Source organism: Protopterus annectens, chromosome 5.part0 (assembly GCF_019279795.1).
Source record: "Protopterus annectens isolate FY-2018-M chromosome 5.part0, PAN1.0, whole genome shotgun sequence".
Lineage (NCBI taxonomy): Eukaryota > Metazoa > Chordata > Ceratodontiformes > Protopteridae > Protopterus > Protopterus annectens.
In genome coordinates, this window is record NC_056735.1 from 1,696,898,765 (window position 1) to 1,696,926,264 (window position 27,500).

Below are 27,500 nucleotides of genomic sequence, written 5' to 3' on the forward strand. Positions count from 1 at the left end.
CATTTTTACTGGTAGACCCGCCAAGAAAAACAAAGGCTTGAAAGATGGTTCTTTCCTAACAAAATGAAGCTCCTTAGAGCAACTTAACAAAGGCATATCACCCAATCCCTTCCTTGATGCTGGCAAGAGTAGCTCTGCCATACTCGATAAGGGCAGCTGAACAACTGCAGATGTCAAGCCTGTTTCCTGGTCCATAGTGGCATTCAAATAGCTACACCAGAGGGACTAGGGAAAGTGATGAGAGGTCCGAGGAACAACAGACGGCCATAGCAGAATTGTCCATCAGCAGATGAAGGAGAAGCCATAGTCAAGAGTCAAGACTGAAGCTTCCACATAACTTTTCAATTCTCACTGCTCAGGGAAGGAACTATCGGGTTATTGGGACTGAGGTTCATGTCTTTTTCACAAAAGGTCTCTGACATGCAGTTAGTGGAGCTCAGAAGAGTCAGTCTTACTTCCGGACAGAAAAGTTAAGTTTGAGGTAAATTTATTTGTGACAACTAGCAAACACACTAGCAGCAGTTCCTAACAACCCTTTTTGACAGAAAAGTTAAACTTTTCGGCACAAAAAATGATGAATTATAAGGGCATCCCCACATGGATCCACGACTGTCTATCTACTGAAATAGATATCTGACAAGCGGCTGGCAAATCCTTGAAGATTCAGCCTTACCTTCTGTCTGGCAAGTTAAGGTGTGAGGTAAAATTTTTCATTGACAACCACTAAACATACTAGCCCCTAACAGCACTAACAGTAAAGGAAGAGTTTTCCTCACAAAATGTGATAAATAATAAGGGGCAACCCATAGGGACGCAAGACTGTCTTCCTACTGAAAAAGCTGTATGACAAGCAAGTAATAGAACTTAGGATAGTCAGTGAAAAATAAGTTTTGAGGTAATCATTTTTAATGACAACCCCCGAAAAGCACAAGCTGTAACCTATAGCATGTTTTGACCAAAAAGCAAAAATTTTTCTAAAAAAAAATCAATTATTTGAAATACATTTACCACTGGGAACCATGATCAAACATCAGAACTGAGGTAAAATTTGTAGTGACAATCACTTAAAACACCCATTCAAGCTTTTAGCTAATATTTCTCACAGAAAACAAAGTACAGCTTTGTAGGTAAGCTTACCATAACAGTAGATGTTCAAATGATTACTGCTGTTGTAGTTTTCGTTACATTGTTGGCTATGTTTCTGCCCTACAGTTTACTTAAGAACTCTTGTTTACTGGGAGCCATGGAAGAAGTATGGCATCTTTGTCACATCTGCTGTAAACCACTGGTACAGTCTGTCTCACTTTGTGGAGGTTCCAGCTTGTATATGAAATTATCTTTTATGAAAATAGAGTGCCCAACACCTCTCCCACAAGATCTTTAAAATGATAGGCACTATACCCCATGAGCTGTGAAATACCACAGATGCTCACAACCCAGGTTTATATGACTGTGCATATTTCAGTGTCCTCTAGGAATAGGAACGTTTTGACACTGATTAAATGGTTATTTAGATTTCAAATATATATGAAGGCTTCTCTCAACACATTTTGTTACAGCTATAAGTCTATTGGTGTATGATGGATTGGAAGGTGATCACTAAAGGAATTTGATAGGACAACTGAGGGAGTGAATTTGATTTCGTCATAAACCATTATCCAGTTCAGAATAATGCCAGTGTACAGTGTATGCAGGAGGAAATAAATTGGGGTGGTGTTAGATTTCCAGTTGAATATGTCTTTTGATGTGGATATGTATTATCACCCCTAAGGAATGTAAAGTGTAATAGTGCAAAGGTGTTTGTATACTCAGTTCCACATCACTGAATTTTGGTATAGGTTTGGTATGATTGGAGAACTCATAGGAGCTGAGATATAGGATAGGTACTCCACCTGCTTTTTATAGGTTGGTCTGTTGTGATGATACTATAGCCTGGAGGTACTATTTTTGATTCTTTTATGTGAGGTTTAAGGCAAGTTTTTGTGATTGCCAGAATATTTGGTGTATGCAGGGAGATCCAAGTGTGAAGTTCTGCAACATTGCTGCAGACAGTGTGGGTACTTAAGAAGACAGAATTCTATTTAGCTGTTTGGGTGCTGAAATAATAGGCTGATGAGAAAGAGCTGAAGGAGACACAGGTTGCATAAGTAGGTTGGGGTGAATGTTTCCACAGAAGAACACAGCAGTGTTAAAATAATTTTTTTTGGTAATCTTTGTTTTTACATTTATTTTGGGTTGACTGTATGTTATTATATTTGATATAAAGATTGTAAAAGGCACTGACAAGATTAGATGCATTTTGAGTTGTAGTGTACAAGACTGAGGGATTGGTAAACCAATGGATTTGTAGAAGATATATATGAAGGTGTGATTGTGACATGATAATTTGTAAGGTGGGACAGGATGAATAAAAGAAAAGCAACTAGAATTAGAAGGACTATACCTGAGGAGTATGGTCAGATAAATCTGTACTTGGATTGATTTCAAAGACATTTTATCTATGTAAGATAAAGAGAGCTTGCAATAAGATAGGGAATAGGGTACTTGAGTTCTGGGTATTTTGGGAAAGTATGTTGGTGAGGTAGAAATGGTAATGGCAAAGTGGAAAGATTGGTTGAATTTGTTTAGATGAACAGTTAGGGAGTATTATAGTTTGAGTAACAGAAATGAAGCTAGAGTCTCTTTTATAGTATAGAGTAAAAGAGGTTACTATAAGGAAGATAAGAAGCTGAGTAGTTGAGAAGACAACATAATTATAAATTAGATATTGAGTGACGTATGGATTAGGAGGTGGCTGGAAGAGTCATAAGGAAAGGTATGAGACAGGGGCTATGAATAGGGTGGGATATGCATTGGAATGGCAGACTACTGAAGAGTAGAGTAGGTGTTTCTAGCATATAATAGGTTGAGCAGGTGACTGATTGAGAGAATGGGAAGAAGTGGTTATTTATAGTATTAAGGAAGATGAAAATGGGGTGACTGAGAACTGGGGGTAGGTAGTTGAGTGAAGAGAGCCTGAGCAGTAGTGAGGGCGAAGAGAAGGGGATCAACTCCAGACGAGCTAAATCACCAGCACCAATCAGTATATGGGTTAGTTCATGAAATCAATATAGGATATTTTCCAACAGAGACTTAGGAAAGTTAAGGTGCAGTATAAAGTTCACAAAACACCAGATGGAAGAGTGCTCTGATAGTATTTTGCTGTTACTAAATTTCTGTATCTGCGAACTATACCAAGAAAGTTTACTCATTGCTATGAGGAGTAACAGCTAATCTGTTGAACTGGAGGGTGGGGTGGCGGTAACTGCCTAATTCCTATTATCTCAGTGTTATCATTTCCAATTATTTTTAGTAGTAAGAGTTGAATAAAATTAGTACACATTCACTGGAAATTAATAATTACATACATTTCAGTTCACTTAGAAAAAAAATATTAGATTAGTTTCAGAATGAAAAATTAGTCTCCTTAATGCACACAGTTGCACTGCTGCATTGGATGTCTTTCTTCTTTTTGCTGTTGTTCCTATCATTTATTTTAAGTCGGGTGGTAGTATAACACTTAGTTTTTCAAATGCATTTTCAGGGTAGTTGTATGTAAGATGATTTGAAACAAAATCATAAGGCAATGACACCACCTGATTTCACTGAAAATGGAAGTTAGGATAATTAATTTTGTGAAATTGTCTGCATGTCACACTGGATAAAAAAGAAGTTATGTACTCACCATAACATTCCATGTGTGTTGTCCATTTCGCCTTCATTCTTAGCAGGTTGGGTTTGGATCCGAACATTGGATCGGACTTGGCCTAATACAAAAGCTTGAGGTCTTCTACAACTCATGGCTAAAACCATATCCCATCATGCACTAGGAGAGCTCCTCAGATCTTGTTTGCAGATATAACTAAGACAGTACATAAAAGTCACTGAATACCTGATATAGTACTCAAGAAGGTCAGAGAACATTAATAGCCAATTGTATCAGCTCGGTCTTCCAGGAGCCAAGTGCTAGGGGAAAGGCGAGTAGGATGTAAGAATGAAGGCGAGATGGACAACACACATGGAAAATTATGGTGAGTACATAACTTCTTTATGTGATGTTGTCCTATCTCACCTTCATTCTTAGCAGCAAAAAAATAAAACAAAATGGACCACTGCGGTCAATTACTCCACTTTATTTCAATACACCAACCAAACGAACTAAGCCCTTTCACCAGGTACCAAGCCCAGCTTCATCAGAGTCATTTAGTCAGACAATAATTCATTCTTAAATAGATAATTAAACATTTAAACATACCAATCATTGGTGCTCTATTAGTGACCTCACACAAATGACATTACATGTTTAAAACAACAGTACATATTCATTACAATTTCCAGTATATATAAAAAGCTTAACATACTGTCACCTAAAATCTATCAACTACTAAATATAAAGATAATAATAAATATATAGGAAAACACTATACTAGTATTTATAAAAATTAATATATAAATATATATGTATATATTTCATTTCTACCATACACATAGTAGGCTTAAATAAGTAAATTAAAGTATGCCTACCCTAAATTACATTAGCCCTAATTTTTAAAATGGGCATCAAGCTAATACCATCATTGAGTCCTGGTGCATTCAAAGCATTTAACCTAAGTTGCTATTGTAACTCCATAGTTTCTACTTCAAGGTTAATACCCCTCCTCTTTCACTAGTAATAACTCTGTCTACAGCAAAAAATAAACATTTTTTAACATTCATACAAAGTTGACTATGTACATAAAGTGCACTGTGCTTATTCCTATTTGTAATATTTCTCAAATGTTCCGAGATCCCATCACGCAGCCTGCGCATAGTCTTTCCAACATAGAAAGCATCGTGGGCCGTGCAGGTTGTCGCATATACAAGTTTAGTACTATTATAATTGCATTTACCCGGGCATGAAATGGAAAACTTATAATCCTTTATAAATAAATAGGGACCATCATAAATAAAGTGACAATATCTACACATACACACTTTGTCATTAATGATATATTTAAATTCTTTCTGGTGGGGTTACTTTCAAGTATGTTTTTTATATTCCTACCCCTATCATGAACTATTTGTGGTTCAATACTCAAAATGTCCTTAGTAGGTTTATTTAAACAAAATCTCCATGTGTTTTGTTAAGCTAGACGTAAGTTGGGGAAATAATGGATTGTATTTTAACACAAAGACGTCACCAGACTTGTTACTGTCGATTAATTTGTGAAACACCAATAAATTACTTCTTAGTATTGGGGTATATACTTTTTCCCTTTTTCTCATAACTTCTTTTTTAACACTTAGTAATACCTTGAGGGGGTATCCCGTCTCTAAAAACATACCTATCAATTTAAAAATTTCTTGTTTAAACACAATATTATCACTAACCAATCTTGATGTCCTTTCCATCTGCACCTTAATAATTCCTTTTCTTTGATGGTAGGGGTGACAACTATCAAAATGTAGTAGTGAATTTGAATAGGTGTCCTTCCTATATATGTTACTACATAGCCCTTGTGGTGTTTTCTTCAAAGTAATATCCAAAACAATTATTTCATCCTTGTGCCATGAATACGTAAACTTAAAAAAAATTGTCATCCCATTCAGATATTCAATAAATTTACTGATGTTAATGACATCACCCCTCAACAGGATGAGTATATCATCCAAAAATCTGTTGTAAAGCACAATGTTGTGCTGATATCTGGATGGAAAAACATGTGAATTCTCCCAAGCCAGTAACACCAAATTAGAAAATACTGGCGCACACCCGGCACCCACTGCCACACTAGTTTTTGCTGATATATTTCTCCTTCAAAACTCAAGAAATTATTTTTTAACACCAGTTCCATAAGTTCAACTAGTACATTTAATTTAGATTTGTCAACTCTTTTACTACTAAGTAAACTCTCATGGAACATATTTAAACCTTTATCTTGGGGAATCACTGTAAATAAATTAATAACATCAACAGTCAAAAACACATAGTTAGTTTTGTTTTTAACCATTTTTTAATCTTTCCAAACAGTGCCAAGAGTCTTTTAAAATGTGTGCAGCTTCCTCAACTGCCACCTTAGACCATATGTCCACATAGGATGCTAAAGGTTCTGTTTTGGAACCACCTGCAGCCACAATAGGTCTAAAAGGTTGATTGTAAATTCCCTTGTGCACCTTAGGTATACCAAAGATAACTGGTAGAATTGGATTTTTAACTAAGTAATTAAATTCTATTTCATTAATCATCCCTTGAAAAAGTGCATCATGTAGGTACATATCAATTTTCAGATAGGCCCTGTTCATCTCATTTCTAGATGCCATGTAATATGTTACTTCATCATTAAGTGTATAATTCATCTTACAACTGTAATCCATAGTGGTCATAACCACCATCTCACCACCCTTGTCCGGCTCCATAAACCTATAATTTCTGTTGATAACCAATTCCCTCAATGCTACCCTTTCATCCCGAGTAAGATTGTTTGTATTTTGTCTGTTGTGATTTAGTATACTTTTAAAATCACTTTCAACACTTCTTTCAAAGGATAATATCTCCAGGTGTGGTGGGGGGATAAAAGTACTTCTTCTTTTTAATACCATTGTATTGTTAGCAGCCTACTTGTTTAGACCCATATAAGAGGAGTACATTTTAAGTTTAACTGTCTCATAAATAATTTTAAATTAATAAGCACATTAGCAATGTCTAGTCGAAAATTTGGCACAAACGTTGTTCCTTTACTGAGGAGTTGAAAATGTGCATCACCAATACTGATTTCTGTATAATTATATATAGTAAAACCTTGCTTTTTCACCACTTTACATATCATTTGTTCATAAATGTTATTAAGACCCATGACACTCGAAGAAGCAGAACTTGCTTCCATCATTTTGTCACCTTCCCCAAGAGCATCCAATTGACATTCAACAACATGGTCCAGCAAAAAATAACTGTGAATAGTAGTGGATACATCAACAACATCAGAACACACTGTATAAACCAAATTCAATGGTAACCCGTCCTGATCCCCCTCCCCCCGGTGACCATTCCTATTGTAATAAGAATTTTGTTGTGCATTCCAGCCTCTACTGTTCCCCTGTTTAAAAGTCTTTCCAACCTCCTTAATTCCATTGGTTGGTCCAAAAACAGTCATGATTGTTGAAAACTTTCCCATAATCTGTTTCAACTACATTTTCAGTTTCACCACCATTTATGTCAGTGTTAACGTCCATAAACATAGCACCATGCTGCTTTTGTTTTGACCCCACTGGGTAAGTACAATTCTCCTTGTAGACATTTGTGTCCCTCAACAGTTTCTTTTGTTTAACACTGACATTTTTGATGACAAAAACATCAACATTATTAAGTACTTTACAAAAATTGTCCTTTTGTTGGGAAAACAGTAAATCTTTAGTTATACTTTTATGGAGAACAGATATATCTTCTTTTAGTTTAGCCAATTTAATGTCATTGTTATGGCTAATGATATTCATCATTTCCATACCTGGTTTATCAAATAGTGCTATCAGTTCACGATGTGCTGTTGTCCCTATTTCCACACCCATGGGTTGCTTCCATATCCTCAAACCTTTCAGTACTTGCTTCTGTGTCAAAGATTTAGTAAGGAATATATTGTCAAGTTGTAGGGCTCAAAACTTAATACACAGCCTCTCGAAGTTAGCCATCTGTTAAGTGTTACCATTTCCTTCCTTGCCTCTTGCAAACCCATAAGTTCCATATCCGGTGTACAGAACCAGCTAGTGAAGTCCCGTTGATCTGTATCACTCTCATGGGTTGGATTAACCCTTGTCATCACTTTTCCACCCATTTGCTGAGTGGAACTCACGGCATTATTCGAATTAGCCGCACCATTCACCAATACATATATATATATATATATATATATATATATATATATATATATATATATAGATATAGATATATATAGATAGATATATATATATATATATATATATATATATATATATGTATATATATATATATATATATATATATATATATATATATATTAATTTTTATAAATACTAGTATAGTGTTTTCCTATATTATTTTTATAATGTTTAGTAGTTGATAGATTTTAGGTGACAGTATGTTAAGCTTTTTATATATACTGGAAATTGTAATGAGTATGTACTGTCTTTTTAAACATGTAATGACATTTGTGTGAGGTCATTAATAGAGCACCAATGATTGGTTTGTTTAAATGTTTAATTATCTATTTAAGAATGAATTATTGTCTGACTAGACGACTCTGATGAAGCTGGGCTTTGTAAACGGCAAAAGCGCTTAGTTCGTTTGGTTGGTGTGTTGAAATAAAGTGGAGTAATTGACCGCAGTGGTCCATTTTGTTTTATTTCTTTGTCTTTAGTTGTGCATAGTCCCTGTGGACTGACAGCATCTTATTCAGCATTTACTCGGCTCTGTGGTCTTTTACTTGCTGCTTTGTTTGGTTGACAGTTGGCCACTAAGATGAAAGTGGTCATTAAGGAACTAGAATGTGCTGTGGAGAGACTTAAAACTGCATATATGGGAAATGCTGTTATTGGTGGTGCTGGTGCAGATATGCTTACTAGCACACAAGCTGAACTATTTACATTACATTCACCAATATTGGAAGTATTGGTGAATGGTGCGGCTAATTCGAATAATGCCACGAGTTCCACTCAACAAATGGGTGGAAAAGTGATGGCAAGGGATAATCCAACCCCTGAGAGCAATACAGATCAACGTGACTTCACCAGCTGGTTCCGTACGTCAGATATGGGACTTATGGGTTTGCAAGAGGAAAGGAAGAAGACACTAACACTTAAACAACAGATGGCTAACTTTGAGAGGTGGGTGATGTGCAGAGCTGTAGTAACTACAGAGGGATTAAATTGATCAGTCACAGCATGAAGTTATGGGAAAGAGTAGTGGAAGCTAGGTTAAGAAGGGACGTGATGATTAGTGATCAGCGGTATGGTTTCATGTCGGGAAAGAGCACTACAGATGCGATGTTTGCTCTGAGAGTGTTGATGGAGAAGTACAGAGAAGGTCAGAAGGAGTTGCATTGTATTTTTGTAGACTTAGAGAAAGCATATGCCAGGGTGCCTAGAGAGGAGTTGTGGTATTGTATGAGGAAGTCGGGAGTGACAGAGAAGTATGTAAGAGTGGTACAGGATATATATGAGGGTAGTGTGACAGCGGTGAGGTCTGCGGTGGGAGTGATGGATGCGTTTAAGATGGAGGTGGGATTACATCAAGGATCATCTCTAAGCCTTTCTTATTTGCAATGGTGATGGACAGGTTGACAGATGAGATCAGGCAGGAGTCCCCGTGGACTATGATGTTTGCAGATGACATTGTGATCTGTAGTGAGAGTAGGGAACAGGTGGAGGAGACCCTGGAGAGATGGAGATATGCTCTAGAGAGAAGAGGAATGAAGGTCAGCAGGACTAAAACAGAATATATGTGTGTGAATACGAGGGAGGATAGAGGAATGGTGAGTATGCAAGGTGTAGAGGTTCAAAGGTGGATGAGTTTAAATACTTGGGATCAATAGTTCAGAGTAATGGTGAGTGTGGAAGAGAGGTGAAGAAGAGAGTACAGGCAGGATGGAGTGGGTGGAGAAGTGTGTCAGGAGTGATTTGGGATAGATGAGTACCAGTAAGAGTGAAGGGGAAGGTCTACAAGAGGGTAGTGAGACCAGCTATGTTATATGGGTTGGAGACAGTGGCATTGACAAAAAGGCAGGAGTTAGAGCTGGATGTGGCAGAGTTAAAGATGTTAAGATTTGCACTGGGTGTGACAAGGGTTGACAGTATCAGGAATATGTATATTAGAGGGTGAGCCCAGGTTGAAAGGTTTGGAGACAAAGCCAGAGAGGCAAAATTATGTTGGTTTGGATATGTGCTAAGGAGGGATGCTGAGTATATTGGGGAAAAGGTGCTAAAGATGAAGCTAGCAGGTAACAGGTAAAGAGGAAGGCCTAAGATAAGGTTTATGGATGTAGTGAGAGATGACATGCAGGTGGTTGGTGTGACAGAGAAAGATGCAGAGGATAGAAGAAATGGAAACAGATGATCCACTGTGGCGACCCCTAATGGGAACAGCTGAAAGAAGAAGATGATGATGATGATGATCATGATGATGATGATGTACTGTCTTTTTAAACATGTAATGACACCTGTGTGAGGTCACTAATAGATCACTAGTGATTGGTTTGTTTAAATGTTTAATTATCTATTTAAGAATTAATTATTGTCTGACTAAACGACTCTGATGAAGCTGGGCTTGGTACCTGGCGAAAGTGCTTAGTTCGTTTGGTTGGTGTGTTGAAATAAAGTGGAGTAATTGACCGCAATGGTCCATTTTGTTTTATTTTTTTGTCTCTAGTTGTGCATGGTCCCTGTGGACTGGCAGCATTTTATTCATTCTTAACAGGTTGGGACAGCATCCCTAGCACCATCTTTCTTGGGTGGCTCAAGGGAGGATATTATTCAGAACAGTGGATCCAAAGAAGGCCCTGTTACTGGAGACCAAATTGATTTTGTAATGAGTGATAAAGGTATGTGGCCTTGTCCATTGTTGTTGCAGCACAAATGATATCAATGGGTAGTCTCGTCAGAAAGGCAGAAGAATTCGCAATGGCTTTTGTAGAATGACCTTTTACTTTTTGGCAAAGTTATTTGTTTTGAGATTTGTAAGCAAAGGTAATACAATCTGATAGCCATTTCAAAAGTGTGACTCTAGACACAGGAACACCTTTCTTTGAGTCTGAAAAGGACAAATAATTGGTCAGATTTTCTGAAGTCCTTTGTCCTATGCAAGTAAAATGTAATTGCCTATGTACGTCCAGTTGGTGCAACATATATTCTGCCTTATTCTCATAGTTGGGAAAAACTGGTAGTTCTATGGATTGGTTTAAATTAGATTCTGAGCATACTTTGGGTATAAAGGATGGGTTTGTACATAGGGATACTCTGTCTTTGTGGAAAAGCATTTAGGGGGGCTTTATTGACAATGCTTGCAGCTCTGAAACTATTCTAGCAGAAGTAATGGTTATCAAAAAAATCATCTTCCAAGTCAAAACTTGAGATTGTAGGATGATGCAGGTTCAAATGGAGGAAGAATCAAATGGGATAAGACAAAATTCAGGTCTCATGGTGCTGAAGGGGCTTTAATGGGTGGTGTAAGCAAAAGAGTACCTTTAAGAACGCTTTGCAAAGTCTGTGGGGCATCACGTTGGAGCCTAATTCACCTAGATGGAAATTAGATATCACTGCTAACTGAACTCTAATAGTAGCTGCAGTTGCGCCTTCATTAAAAAGCTTAGCTAAGAATTCAAGTATGGAAGCTATTGGAGCAGAAAAGGGATCAATGTGAGTAGTTAACGCCCATAAGGAAAACTTTTTCCATTTGTTTCTATATAACTTTTTTGTCTAAACCTTATGAGAAGAAATCAGGATATGTTTCACCGACTGAAAAAGGTTAGGGAGCCTGGCTATGGTTGGAATTGGTGCAGCCAAGCTGTCAATTTGAAGGTTTGATGAGAGGGGTGGAGCATCCCCGAAGTATGAGTCAGGAGGTCCAGAAATGGGTCCAGAATCCAAGGCTCCTCCCAGAGATGAGGCCACAGAAAGGGAAACCAGATTTGACGAGGCCAGTATGAGGCAATCACTATCAAGTTCCTTCCCAAGTGCTTGACTTTCTGAAGAACTTTGGGTATCAATGGAAAGGGAGGAAAGATGTAGAGGAGACCCGAGGGCCAATCGTGAACAAGTGCATCCAATAGTGACTCCCCCAGAGGGGGGATCAGTGCAAAGTAGTTGCTGCATTTGGTGCTTATGGATGTGGCAAAAATGTCGCAGCAAGGCTGGCCCCATTTTCAGAAAATCTTTTCCGTCACTTCCTGTTTTAAGGACCACTCATGAGGCATCAGAATCACTCTGCTGAGTCTGTCTGCAATCACAATGGATTTCCCTGGGATGTGTGTTGCTATCAGAAAGCATTGGGAGGAGATTGCCTAGTGCCATACTCTCAGGGCCTCTCAACAAATGGGGTAAGATCTGGTTCCTCATTGTTTGTTTATGTACCACACAACTGACATGTTGTTCGTCTGTGTTGGAATAATTCCCAGTGGAAAAGAGTCCTGGAATGCTTGCAATGATAAAAGCAATGCTCTCATCTCTAGGACATTGATGTGTAAATGGGCTTTGTGATCTTGCCAAGTGCCTTGGACTGTGTTGCCCAGATAATGCCCCCACCCCCATCTGAGAAGCGTCCGTGGTCACTGCGGCTACTGGCTGGGGAAGTACAAAGGGTCAACCTAATGTTACATGAGTGGAGTAAAGCCACCAATGAAGGTCCTTCTTGCAAGATTCCATTATAAATATTTGGTGGGACATGGGCAGTTCCTGCATGGACCACTGAGTGAACAGTAACCACTGTATGATTTGCATGTGCAGACGTGCTAATGGAATCAGGGTTATTGCTGGTGCCATGGACCCCAAGACTTTCAGAACTATCCTTGCTTGTACCTTTTTTCTTGGAAAGAAGGTTTTGGACCTGACTTGATAGAACTTGAACCCTTTCCAAAGGGAGTTTGGCCATCATTTCTGTTGAATCTAAATCTGCTCCTATAAAAACAATATGCTGAGATGGCAACACGACGGATTTTGCGTAGTTTATTTTGATTCCTAGTGTAGAGCAGAGATGCAAGGTGGTGTCTCTAACTTTCATTAGTAGATGCTCAGTGGTGGCAGTTAGAAGCCAGTCATCTAGGTACAGAAACACTTGGAATCCTAGGTGCCTCAAGCGAGTCGCGACTACTGCTATACAGTTGGTGAACTCTCTGGGGGCTGTAGTGAGGCCAAAGGGCACAGCTCAAAACTGGTAGTGACTGGCTCCCAGCCAAAAGCGCAAATGACTCCTGGATTGTCTGTCCATTTTTATGTGGTAGTACACATCCTGGAGGTCTATAGAGCACATCCAATCATCTTGTCCCAAAAACGGGAGTATAGACTGCAGTGTTACCATCCAGAACTTTGACTTTATTTTATTTATTTATTTATTTATTTTATTGCATTTTTTTTTTTACCGGAAAAGTCCACTGGGCCTAAAAGAGCCCATTTTCAGTGGAGGCCCGGGGAGGAAATCTCCAACGAGATACAGAAATAAATATATAAACATTAATTAGTACAGAAGTAGAAACAGTGCTACAGATAGTAAATATAGTAACATATACAGAATATATACATAAAAGAAGGAATTTAGTTTGTTTGATTACAGTAATATATACATAAAATATACATTAAAGCAGAATTCAATGAATTCAATCAGAGTGGTATAAACAGAGATATATTAATCAGTATTATTGTATCAGTATCAACAAGTGAAGTTAAAAAATAAATATGGAGAAAGTATCATCAGTCACTAGTAGCAAAAGACATAGGAGTTTAGTAATCATGTAAGGAGAGTGAAGAGGTTAGGTTATAGAGCAGGAACATAGCCAGGAAGAGTTGAGATGATTTTTCAGTATTTGTTTGAAGGTGGTGGTGCTGCCTGTGTTTCTTAAAGAAGGTGAAAGTGAGTTCCATAGTTTGGTGACGGTGAAGAAATAGAGGAGTTGACCAGCAGGTAAGGTGGGCTTATCTACTTTTAGAAGTAGATGATTTTCAGATCTTAGATGCCTGCTGGGATGGTATTTGGCAAGTAGAGTTGAGAGAGCAGGACAGTCTGTGGGTCTGTAGATTATTTTGTGCACACTAGTTAGTTGGGTGAATGAGAGATGGTGGGGGGAGTTCCAGCCACCCTAATTGTTTCAGTGACTTGCAGTGGAGGGATGAGAATTTGGCCATGGTGGCAAATTTTGCTATTCTGTTGTAACACATAGCAAGTTTGGATTTTGTAGACTTTTGGATATTAGTGAGGAGAGGTGCATCATAAAGGAGAGAGGGTAATAAAAAGATAGTTGCAAGGGTTTGTCTAGTAGAGAGGCTAAGAAAGTGTTGGTGCCTGTAGAGCATACCAAGCTTTTGGTGTGTTTTTTATGTCATTGTTTATGTGTAGGTCAAAGTTAAGGTCTTCATCTATAATAATGCCTAGTAATTTAGTGTGTGGGACAACTTCTATAGTGGTATTGTCTTGGGCTTGTATAGTGAAGAGTTTTTTATCAAATGGAGTGGTTTTCCTAGGAGTAAAAATTACTAGTTTACTTTTTTTTTGGATTTAGGGCAAGATGATTGTTAAGCATCCAAGATTCAGTAGAAGTGAGGGCATTGTGGGTAATTTGCTGGAGTTCAGAGCTGGAATTTGCAGTGCATATTAATGTAGAGTCATCAGCATACTGAATTACTGAGCATTGTGGGAGAGTGATGTGAAAGTTGTTCTTACTGATTTGTTTAATTTGCTGAGATCCAGGATGGGTCTCCAGTCCCCTGTTTTCTTTGGAACTAAAAAGAATCTTGAGTAAGTTCTGGATACTATTTGGTCTGCAGGGACTGTTTGGATGACTCTTTTGTCCAGAAGCTTTTGTATTTCTTGAGTTGTCTGTTACCTCTGACTGGGTGGAATGTCTGGGATGTTTTTTATGTTTGGGAGGGGAAGGAAAAGGGTATGGAGTAACCTATGGATACAATGCTTTGTTCCTACTTATGTTTTGTTATTGTTAGCCAGGCTTCTGGGTATAAAGATAAGTGGCCCCCAACTACCTCCAGAGATGGACAGGTGGGCCTCCCTTCAGGAGCACTGAAAGGGCTTTCCAAGGAAGGATTCCCTGTTGTACTGATTTTTCAATCCCCCTTCTGTTGCATGGCCAGTGTCTTCCATTACTACTTCTCCCTCTGCCCCTAGGGGAAGAATCACCATTTGTGTCCTAGAAATCTCTCTGGGATTTATGAAACCACCTTTTTCCTCCTTTTTGACCCTTTGGATAAGTTCTGGTAGGTAGAGAAAAATGGAGTCCTACAGCAGTTAGAGTTTTTCCTTCTTGTTCACACCTGGTTAGTATATTTTTGACTTTTGGCCCAAACAAAGATGAGCCATCAAAAGGGGCATTTACAAAAGAAGAATTAAAGGGCTCAGCAAAGTCACACGAGTGCATCCAGGAATGTCTCCTTAGTTCAATTCTTGAACCTGGTGCTCTGCTCTCTCCATCCACTGCATAAGAAATGAGTCTCATGGAGGAGTTGACCACTGAATTTAAGGTGGAGAGCTGACAGGAAACATTCTCTGATACCCCTTCAGCTACTGAACCTTGGAGGGTATCTCCTAGTTCCTTCAGGAGATCTCTCTGAAGTCTAGTAAAATGTGTAAGATAACTCAGTGATCTAAGCACAAAAGTCACTGAAGAAAATGTGCGCTTTCCATATCTGTCCATTGTATGAGACTCCTTGTTCGGCAGATCGACAGAAGAAGATGTCTCTGAGAGTGCTTTCTTGGTGGCTGCCGCCACCACCATAACATCTACTGGGACCCCTGTGGTTAGAAAACTTTTGTCTGCTGGAGAGGAGATAAACGTATTTAGCCTCTGAGGAACAGGTTCCACCAAATTTGGAGACTCCCATGCCTTTCAGTAACCCAGGTCCATTAGCTCGTCGAAAGGTGGAGACACCCAAGTGGAGGAAGAGCGAGATCTAAAGGCCTTCAGGTATACAGACTCCTCCTCTGAAGGGTTAATGGGCTTCCAACCACTTCTCTGTTTTAGTATTTCTAGGATGTCTGCAAAGGAGACATCCTCAGAAGGTAACCGTGGGGCCCCTTCATAATCATCAAGGTCTGTATCCGATGTGATGGACTCCTCTGGGGAGTCTAAATGCTTCCTCTTACATAACCTCTTCTGAGGGATCTCCTCAGAAAGGTATTCTGGAGAGGTCTCAGAAGGGGGGGGGGGTCACCCAATGGGACATTCTGAGGCTTGGGATCTCTGTGTCCCCATGGATGCAGTGGCACTGAGACAGACACCGGTGCCTTTAGGGGAAGAATGTCCCAACCCAAGAGTGGACTTGTCTGTGGAGACAGCACTCTCCTCATTACCTCAAAAGCCCCTTGCCCTCTGAAGAACCAGAAGGAATCCCCGGAACCAAGAAGGTCAGCTCCAAGGCTAAGAGGCAAGTTCAGATCCGACAGCTGTCCGATCCAACTCCCCTCTCTGGACCCGACTGGAGAAAGTCAGCTCCTAGACTCCTCGAGGTCAGATGGAGCTGAGGACATTGGAGCGATGTTTGGATCTGAAGATCCTGAGATAGGTCTTGTTTCTGATGGCTCCACTACAATTGGTTTTGGACATTTTGGCACTGAGGTCCAAGATTGGATCGAAGGAAGAATCAATGCTGAAAGGGTGGGCTTTGTCAGTTCTGAAGCCCTCTGAATTGGATCCGACAACAGTTTGATGAGCGCCGGTGTCCTTAACAGCCTTTGCACCACATGATCCACATCATCGTTGGACCGGCTCCTGGAAGATTGAGCCAAGGGGGCAGGAGATCTGAAGGACTGTAGCAATGGAGACCTTAGAGTGGGAGATACCAATTCCAATTCAGGGGACCAGCTCCACACATGACATTTCACTGGCACCAAAATAGAAGGAGCCGAGGTAGCAGGCTTCTTGGACCCAACAGCCTTTGGGTCCGGAGTTGACACTTTTGGTAGTTTTTTAGATGGCTCTGACTGAACACTAGAAGATGAGGACATTTCCTCGATTTGTCTGACTTTGAAAATGGGATTGGACCGATTTTGAAGAACCCTGAGCTTCTTCGATTGCTTCAGAAAAGGGTTTTTTTCATAGGCCTCTTAATATCAATTTGTTTTTTCTCTCTAACAATGCCCTGTGGCTAAAGGAATGATAGATGGCACAGGACTCTTGGAGGTGAACTGCTCCAAGACAGTGCATGCAAATTGTATGCCCATCAGTAATAGACATTTTTGGCTACATTTAACACATTTTTTAAACCCAGAGGGTTTAGCTGCCTTAGAATCCTTTGAAGACATAGTCACAATAAAGGAAAACAACGAACAAATAACAACTCTACAATATGTAAATATATACTCTGCTACTTTTTTTTTGGCAATAACAACAACAAGATGACAGCAAGATAGCAGCAAGAAAACACTTAGACGAGGTCCAACAATGGGAAAAAGCCATCTAAGTTAAATGGGCTAAGGCAGCTCTCTAATGTAAATGAACTAGCCTTGAGGGGGAAAGAATAGAAATGAAAGGAAAGCCCATTAACTAAAAACAGGCTTGTGGTAATTAGGTTTTAAGCTGGGACAGGGGAAAAAAGGTCTTGCGGGGAAATGACAGCTAACAGCAGTGAAAACTCAGGAAAAATAAGCAAAAACACACACAGTATACATCAGTAATTATCCAAGCAAATAAACAGAGTTAGATATTTCTAACAGTTTGTCAAAATATGTTGAAATAGTCTGCTTAGCCAGAGCAAGTAGGAAGAGCACCCAATCTTGTTTGGAGGCAAATGAGATCTGGAAGTTCTCCTAGTGCATGATACGATAGAGTTTTAGCCATGAGCTAGTGGAAGACCTCGAGCTTTTGCATTAGGCTGAGTTGGATCCGATGTTCAGATCCAAACCCAACCTGCTAAGAATGAAGGTGAGATAGGACAATATCACATCATTTATTTACCACCAACCTTCTAGCAGTTCAGTTTCCTAATTCCACTGTCATGCAGCCTCATTTGGCCATCACTGCAATGAAGTGAAAACAGCTACTTTAAGTTTTTTTTTTTTTTTTTTAAGGGGCACTGTGCACACATACCTGCATCCCTAATATCTGATAATACTATCGCTAAGGTTGCATTAACTCAGAATAAATGGTGCAAATGTTTTTCACTTTGTGCTTTCTTAGCCAAAATTCAAAATAATTGGTATACCTTCTTTTCTTCTTCTGGAACAGATAAACTCATCACAGAAGAAATCAAGTGTTCTACAAGTGTGTGATCCAGCCTATCTACTGTTGACTCTGGAACAATTTGGCTTGGTAAAGGAAGGTTCTCCTCAGTTGCAACAACCTGTGTAATAATGAAACAATGAATCAGACACACAAGTTTTGTTGTTTTATACATTTTTAAACAGTGTAAAACAATCTATCAAAGTTCTGATGTTTAATTCCACAATTTGATTCAAAAGCTAAACAAAGCTACCATAATATCCAGTGGCGGCTGGTGACTTCAAATCAAAGGGGGGCTGCAGGAGACAGCTGAATGGGTGGGGCTAACAGGAAGGGGTGTAGTCAACTAAAAGGGGGTGGAGCTATGGTGCAATGGGATCAATGCTGGACATACTTATTTACATGAAATAAATGCTCAGTCAGTATGGCAGATATTTACGGACTGCAGAACTGTTTTGTGTAAGGTGGCCATGGTGGTGCAGCGGTTAGCACCAAGGCTGTGTAACCTCAGACTTAGCATACTCAGAAGCAATAGTTTGGGAGTGTAAGGGGATTTTCCCTGCAAAATAATTCTTTAAGTCAGTGTTTTAAGACATTAACTTTGTGGGGTAAATGTCATAATATTTTGTGATACAGTAGTTTGGGATTTCATCAGTACTCATTATACAAAGAGGAAGGATCATCTTCAAACAATATTCAGTAGTGTTTGTGAAACTTTACTCTGGTACTTCAGCACACATCCTACACATACAGATAAAAAGATTCTCATTGTAATGAAATGAATCCATACTTTTTCACTACAACCGCCACTGTGTGTATGTTGCAAGTGTAACCAGGGTAGATACTTACATGTTAGTCTAAACCTAAATATGCATTTGTCTATAATGAAGAGCTTTACATCAATTCTTCAAGATGTTAACTTTTATGGAACTAATATTGTAATACATTGTGTGACAGTGTTTTTGGAGTAGATAAAAAAAAAAACTAATCCTTGTGATACAGACTGGAAGGATCCTTGCAAACAAAATACAAATATTATTCAGAAGTGTTATGTGAAACTCTAATAATTCAACAGACATCCTTTACTATACAGTAGATAAGATTCCCATTGTAATAATGAGGATCCATGCTTTTACTAACAGCTGTAACCCACAATATACATGCTCCAAGTGTGACCTGGACGGTCATTTTTAAGTCTAAACCTAAATATGCACCTATCTTCAACAGATGAGGTTTTTCCTTCAAGCTGACATTATTTTTCTTCATTCAAGCATTACGTCTAACAACCCTACAAACATTTATTTTTACAAATGCAGAGAGGAATTTGTATTTTTACAACAGATGGAGGAATATGGTAGACTGTGTTAGAATTGAGGCAGTAGTCTCCAGTAATTCATCCTACTCAATCCAAGTTCTGCAGGTCTGATGAGACTACGCAAGCAAAATAGTTAACTTACAGTTTACACGAGCACTCTACTGTGAATGGAATCTTCTCAAAAGCATGTTGAAACAGACTTGACATTAGATATTTAGCAATACATCCTGTGGATGTAACGTTTAAGATACAGCAAACTTGCTACTGACCTTTGTAACAAATTATGAGTCACTCAAATGCATTATAATACCTAGGTTGTGCTAGTTCAGAACAAAAAGAGGGAATACAACCAGTTTCACTAAGCATTTTTTTTCATTCAGAACACTTCTCTGCTAGGGAGTGTTATTATGTTTATGATTTTACAAACACCACAAGCAACTAAGCAAGAAACAGGCAAGTCTGCAGAAACCTTCATTGTTTCTGTGGTACCTTTTGCACCCAGATTTTCAAACATAGTTAATAGTTTTACATCCAAGTTCCAAAGCTATAATGAAAGCCTCTCAAGATTTTGACAGCCTTGGCTGTCCACAGTTCCTTTCCACACAGTGCTTGAAGGTAAATGCAAAACAACTTAAGCAGGTAGGCAAGACTTGAGGAACACTGAATCTCAGGCAGCCAGCTTAGTGGTGTAGAGTAAGAAGTTCTCATTAGTAATACTGGTGACCAGGGTTTAATTAGCAACCTTGCATACCTCTCAGTCTCTTAGAGCAAGAAATCTGGACAAAGCCATAAATAAAAGTAGGACAAAGACCCCAAAAAAATGTGTCTGTATACCTTGTATACATAAATACCCAGTGTCCATGAATCAACCTTGTTAACCTGAATGCTCAGTGTGCACACTCATATCTTGCACATATGTTTGATGTACAGTATCTTTGTGGGAATGTATGTTGAGGAGGACTGAGTTATCAACATTTCTGGAAAGTGAGATATGTTATCATTCTAAAGCATTGTCTTAAATATGAGGGTGAGACGCAAGCTCCCAGTGCAGGGGATGAGCTTGCTAATGGCCCACTGGCTTGAGAGGATTTGTTACATTTTGGGCTAATACGCACCAGGCACCTCATTACAGACAGGCACTAGGTAGCTCTGCGGAGTATAGATCAGCTAATTCTACCAATGCCTAGACATGCTGCATTAGGTAGGACCAGCAAACTCTTATAACACATTTTGTTTCAATGCATTCTTCAAAGATAAGCTATAAACATGCAAGCAAGTTGTCTGGTCTTTGCACTGCCAAAAGATCACTGTCACATCTGACTTTTTAAGGATAGCAATCTCTACTAGTAATGATAGTTATCCAAATGATATTTCATAGTGTTCAAGAATGGACAATGTCTCAGGTTACACATGGCATAGCTTAAATGCTACATTTTGTCCCTGTGATACAGAGTGCCCTGTGAAACACTCTGTCTGGAAAATACAATGTAATGCATTCGACTGAAACAGTGCTAGTACACTGTCTTGAAACTTGTAATGGAGATAGGTTGGAAAGCTTGATATTTCTTTTCTAACAAAAGCATTTTATCTGTCAAAACATGCCAGTGACATTTTTTACAGTCATGTATAAAATGCATTTTAATTGAATGGCATTCTGTCATGGCCTGAGAAAGTTTCAATCATTTAATTGAGTGAACTTAATGAAAATATACCAAAACTTTTTTTTGTCTAAATATAATAACATTTCCATGTAAGTGATATTTACTTATTTCAACATTCACCTGTGTGTAAGTCATCTGCAAACAAGACTCAAGCTTATGATCAATATCAATTCAGTGGCTCATCTATTTGTTTACATATTTATAAATGACTAAATGTACAATAACAATTATTTAATTTCAGTTGGATCAAAGCCATATGCCCAAAGATGCAGTTGGCTGGGACAATAAAAACTAAAATGTATATTATACATACCACCAAGAAGAATGGGAGGGTGGCCAAATGGTTAAGGTATTTGCCTTACAAACACAAGGTGCAGGGTTTGAGTCTCACAAGGGATAACTGGCTAAGCTTAAAATGGCTCACAAGGGCAGTTAGCTTAGTATGAACCTATGAAAAAAAAAAAAAAAAAAAAAAGAAAACTCTCTACTCTGTTCTTCTTCTTCTTCTTCTTCTTCTAACTTATTGTTCTACTTCTTTCTTCACTTTTCTTCTTCAGCACAGCTGCCAAAAATTAATATAGTTAGGCCACCCAAAAAGATATATAAAAATAGGTAAATCCTTAGAGTTTGACCTTCCCTGTGTGATTGACTCAGTCACGATCACGAATCATTCAGTCCACAACTGAAACTGTTTGATTCTCGCTCTTTTCCCAGCACATAAAGCCCGGGAAGCGACAACTAATCAGCAGCATTTAGCCCAAGCACGTCATGTACGTGCCTGCGGACATCGCAGTCTGAACCCCTTCCAATTCTATGCGGTTTGGAACCGCATAGACTGCTGGGCATCACACTGATGCCTTAATTAGTTCACCGGGCTGCAACAAAAAAAAAAAAAAAAAAGTCTTTATTTAAAACCGCCGCAACCTGAGGCAGTTAAAGTGTGCATGCGCGTACTTGCCGAGGCAGGAAGGAACTTGCCAAGTCGCGGACTCAGAGACAAAGTAAACAAAAAAAAGAATACTGTCTACTACACAAAACACAAAAAGGTACGTTTTCTTTTTTTTTGCTGAGGGGGCTGCAGTCCGGCAGTCCGATGCCACGAGCCGCCCCTGATAATATCTACATTTCATAAAGGTTGTTATTTAAAAAATTAATAATAATTCATTATGGGTTGTAGTCAGCAACTGGTGGTTCCAATTTTGTAAAACACAGGCATAAATATATTTCAGATGAATTTAGTAGCTGTATGGATAAGTAGGCTACAGGATAGGCTGTAAAGATGGAGAACTTTAACCTGAATTCCATTAAATTTTACTTTACTTATCTATTAATCAGGTGAGTGAAATGACCCTTTAGTTTTTTTACTTATGATTTAGGCCATAACGGAAGAGGCAAATTTTATATAAAGGCATATTATGAAATAGTCATTTTTTACTTCTCTGTAGGTATTTAGAAACCAGAATATTCTGATAGCATCCAAAATGATACAGAATGAATACTGGGACTCCACAATGATATTAAATGGAAGTCATGACTGAAACTTGAACCTGGCTCATCAACCACTAGAATGTTTGACACCAAGCAAATCACTTTACTTCTATGTATTACTGGGTGTGTCCTCTTTTAATGAAAGTACAAATATATAAGATACTTACCATAACTGCAGATGATCAAGCTATCTTTGTTTTATTATTTTCCTATGGTTTGGCTATACCAGCTTCCAGTGGTGAATTTGACCTAGCTGTACCCAGTACCCTTAAGTTTAGCTTTTGTCAGATCTTGTACCCAGTTCTGAAAAAGGATTTATTTTGTATAAATACAATTTTAACATGAAACCAGACAATTACAATACATAGATAATGATATCCCAGGCATATCACGAAAATAACATTATTCTAATTAATAAAATCCACTTGTATCTATATCATTAATGAAAGCTGTGCACATCCTATAATAACAGATCCATTTTGTCCTATTTTCATCCAGTTCAACGTGTGGGTTATCAAATTTGACCAACCTTGGCACCTCATATCAGAGTATTGTATCAGAGAGCTCCGACTCCTCCTGTATCCACAATTCCCTCATCCTGGCTTATTTACCTCAGATCAAGTTTGCTGACATTCCTAAAAGTCTCTAATGACTGCAAAAATGAATAAAAGGAAGAGTCTGCAACACTGTTCAGTATGGAATGAAAAGTGGAACAGGAGGCAAACAGGGTTCTGTCAAGGTCTGACTGAGCCCCAGAAGATGTAAAATGATAATTTAGAAGGTAAAGGAAAGAGGGATATTGAACTGGACAAAAACAGGACAATACAGATCTACTCTTGACTTTCATATTCAATGTTGTCTATTTTTATCCAATTCAACCTGTGGAACAGATTCCCAAACTGCCAAAAAGGGGACTGGGTGGACTCAAGAAAGGACATTCCTGAGAATGGCATAGCTGAAGGATATGCAAGCTCTGGATTACGCATCCAATTTGTAATGAGATACAATGTTACCAAGTTGCTGCTACACATATGCCACTGATAAGTATTCTTTTTGCAAAAGCTATAAAAGTGGTCATCGCTCTGGTAGAGTGAGTCTTAGGTTTAGTCTGTAAAACCAGTTGTCTTGTTTTATAAACAAAGGAAATGCAATCTGTTAGCCACATAGAAATTGTGGCTTTTGATTCATATTGTCCTAGTTTTGTATGGAAACAAAAGGAAACAAAGAGCTGGTCTCTTTTTCTAGTCTCCTGTACCATGTAAATAAAATTTGATTTGCCTATGAACATGTAAGGTATGGATGATGTGCTCTCCTTTTTAGCAAAGTTTGGAGGGAATATAGGCAAATCGATGTGTTGATTCAAGTTTGTTTCTGATGTCAACTTTAGAAGGAAGGAGGGATTTGTTCTCAGTGAAACTCTGTCCTTGTAGAAAATAAGGAAGGGTGGCTTGCATGAAAATGCTTGCAGTTCTGAACCTATTCCTGCTGATGTGATGGCAATCAGAAAAATAGTCTCATTACAAAAATTTTGGAATTCTTTTTCAGAATTAATAGAGGAAAAAAAATAAATCTTATTTATCAGTAATTTATAAAATTTTATGAATGGAATTTGTGATCTTTGATTCATCTTTTTGGGATTACTCAACTAGAGTTAATAATGTAGCTTTTTCAGAAATTGATAAAAATTTATATTTGAAGTCAATAAGCAATACCACGTCATAATTCTATTGGAAAATGTTTGTGCAGAAATTTTTGCATAGATGTTTTTTAATACCACAAAGTAGCACTAATATACAAGAAAGAGAATTTAAAATGTTGGAGATATGGTGAAAGTTGAGAGGCAAACTGGGTTCATATGTTTATAGAGTGTCAAATGATTATCTTATTCTGGGATGAATTTAGAAGTTTTCCTAAAGCATTATGCTCAGGCAATTGTAATATTTAAAATTCCTTGATCTTATTCAATGTTTCAGTTCCAGACTCTGTACCAAAAATTTAAGTGTCTCTTCTATGGTCTATTTTGCCTATTGCTAGAAAAATTCTTACAATGAACTGGAAATGTAAAACTATCCTGCCTTTTTCTGAATTTAATGCTTTAGCAAAAGGTGTATGTAATCAGGAATTGCAAACTATACATATCTGAACATTGACTATTACATATAAAGAATTAGCTTGGCAAAAACTTAATGATTTGTTGGATAAGTTTTAATGTTGCTGGTTCAAAGTTTTTTTTTTTTTCAGTCAATGATTGTAATAAGAGCGTAACATTCATTGGTGGAAATGTTCTTGAATAGGAGGTCTCGATAAGAACATTCTGTTAAGGAAAGCTTTGGTTACCCTAAGTGATGCAATAGATAAATCATTATGTCTTCTGTGAATATTTGGGGTGGCAACCATCTGGACTATTATAGAAGAGTAACTTGGAACCTCGCATAAAAAGTTCAGACAGAAAATCGAGTATCACTGGTAGAGGGGTTGAGACAGGGTCTGTCCCTTTGAAGATGACCAAGCAGAAAATCTTTTCCATTGGCTTTTAATTCTTTTTGGTTGGTTCCTTCTGAGAAGAAGAAATTACGTGGACTACAGGGGAAGAAAGCTTTGCATCTCTGGTGACCATTAAAATCGGAGAAACCATGAAGTTAGTTTTAGGGACTGAAGACCAGGTAGAGGCATCCAGGATGGGTGACTGAGTATATCTGGAATGGGATCCAGTAGCCATGGTGGGTGTAGTAGTTGAGGCGAAAAAACAGGGGAGACTACCTGTTCAAGCCAAAAGGGGGCAAGGATGACTACTCTGGTTTTGTACCTCATGGCTTTCTGAATGAACTTTGTGAGAAGAGAAATTGCTGAAAATGCATAAAGGAGACCTGGGGACAAACGTGGACTACAGCATCTCTCCATGACTGTCCCATGGCAGGATGAGGGTGAAGTAACTGTTGCATTTGTTGACGTAGGGAGCAAAGAGATCACAGCAAAGTTGGCCCAGCAGCTGGAAGTCTCCACTGCCACTGTTCATTTGAGAGACATGGTAATAGGATAGCCCTGCTCAACCTGTCTGCTAATATACTGGATGTCCCAGGAATGTGAGCTGATGACAGAAAGTGGATTGAAGACATCTCCCAATGCCAGAATTGCATGGCCTCTTGGCAAAGAGGTTATGAATGTATCCCATCTTGCTTGTTTATGTACCAGACCACTGATATATTATCTGCATGAATGGAAATAACATCCCTGGGTAGGAGGTCCTGAAAAGCCCGCAATGTTAGTTGGACTGCTCTCATCTCCAAGACATTCATGTGAAGTTTGGACTCTGCTGATGACCACATCTCTTGAACTGTCTTCCCTTCAAAGTACCTCAACCCCACTCAAGAAGGGAGGCATCCATGGTGACAGTGGCCCTGGAAGCAGGTAGGCAAAAGGGTCTGCCCTGAACCACTAACAGAGATGTGATCTACTAACTTATGTGATCCCTGCATACTTGAGAAAGTCATAGTTTGGTGTAAAGGAAGTGAACTTTCTGTGACCATTGTACTGTCAGTGTCCACTGTAGATGCCCATGTGGCATCTCGCTAAAGGGATGTAGAGTAGTAACAGTAGAGGTGATCAGCCCTATAAGAAGGAGAAGGATGAATCTTGCCTGTGGGCATGGATGCTGCATCACATGATGGGCTACAAAACTTTATGAGTGAACTCTTGCAAGGGGAATTTTTGCAATTTGTTGGTCTGTGTCTATCTGGCACCCTATAAATTCTATTTATTTGACTGATATTCATAATTTGTTTGCAAGAGTGAGAAGGAACATTTGATGTTGTAATAAAAATCCTTGGAGGTAGCAGTTACGGACCAATCATCTGAATATGGGAAGACATGGATCCCTTGCAGTTGGGGATGAGCAGTTACTACCATAATCTTGGTGAACACTGAGGAGCTGTGGCAAGACTGAATGTCAATCCTCTGTATTTGTACTGATTGGCTCCCAGCCAGAAGTAGAGAAATGTCCTGGACTGCCTCTGGATCTTGATGTGATAGTAGGCATGCTGGAGATTGATACAGCATATCTAGTTATCCTTCCTTAACACAGGTAGAATGGACTGCACTCTGACCATCCAGAACTTTGTCTATTTGACAGACTGATTTAGGTTGCTGAGATCCAAAACTGGTTTAAGGTACACTGTCTTTTTTGTAACTAAAAAGAACGTGGAACAGATTCTGGATCAAAACTAGTCAGGGGGACCAGCTGGAAGACTCTTTTGTTTACCAAGTTTATCACTGATCGGGTGGTGTATCAGGACTCTTTTCTTTGGGGGGAAGACAAAAACGGTACAGTATAGTCTCTGGTGATTATTCTTAGTACCCATACATTGGAACTTATGGTTTTGTCAGGGTACAAGATATAAGATTAGGCATTCCTCGAATGCCTCCCCAGTGTAGCAGCTGGGCAAGTGTTCAGAGACACTGGTAAGGTTTTTCAGTGACCAGCCCATGGAAACCTTGGTTCTGTGGTCTGCTTCTTCCTCTCAAGTGGCATCTGTTTGAATTGCCTCTGCCTCTGCCTTGGAGAGCTCCATCCCCAGCATTGTCCTGCTGAAAACCTTGGGATTTTTTGAACCACATTTTTTACCTCCTCTTTGATTCCTGGAAAAGGATCTTTGAGAAGTATAAAAATGGATTCCCATGGCAAACAAGGTCATACCATTCTGCTCAGTCCTGGTAAGTGTTTCTTTTACCTTATGCCCAAACAGGGAGGAACCATCTTAGGGGGCATTGATAAAGGATGCCCTGAAGCTTTCTGTGAAGTTGCATAGCCACATACAGGCATGGTGTCACATGGTAATACCTGCACCAGCTGCCTCTGTTGCACTATCAACTGCTTTCAACAGCAGTTACATGGCCTGTACCAGCTTCCCCTAATGCACCATCAGCTGCTTTCAGCAGCAGTTGCATGGCCACATTTGAGGGAAACTGTAGGGTAGACATTTGGGTGCCCAATGTGTTTTGGAAATTTGTAGGCAAGCTACCTAAAAGAGAGTTGGAAAGCTCCTTGATCAAGTCTCTTTGGAAAAATGTCAGGTGTGCTAGATATTTCAGCACTCAAAGTGCAAAGATCACTGATGTATA

The 27,500-nt window shown here is 38.9% G+C and overlaps 1 protein-coding gene across 1 annotated transcript in view; it reads right to left on the bottom strand.

Moving 5' to 3' along the window:
• Window positions 1–27,500, bottom strand: part of SPAG17 (sperm associated antigen 17) — a 3,638,922-nt gene that overhangs the window by 2,545,933 nt on the left and 1,065,489 nt on the right. The window contains exon 11 of the mRNA XM_044071485.1: window positions 17,902–18,039. Within this exon, the coding sequence (XP_043927420.1) occupies window positions 17,902–18,039 (138 nt within the window). The remainder of the gene's footprint in view (window positions 1–17,901; window positions 18,040–27,500) is intronic.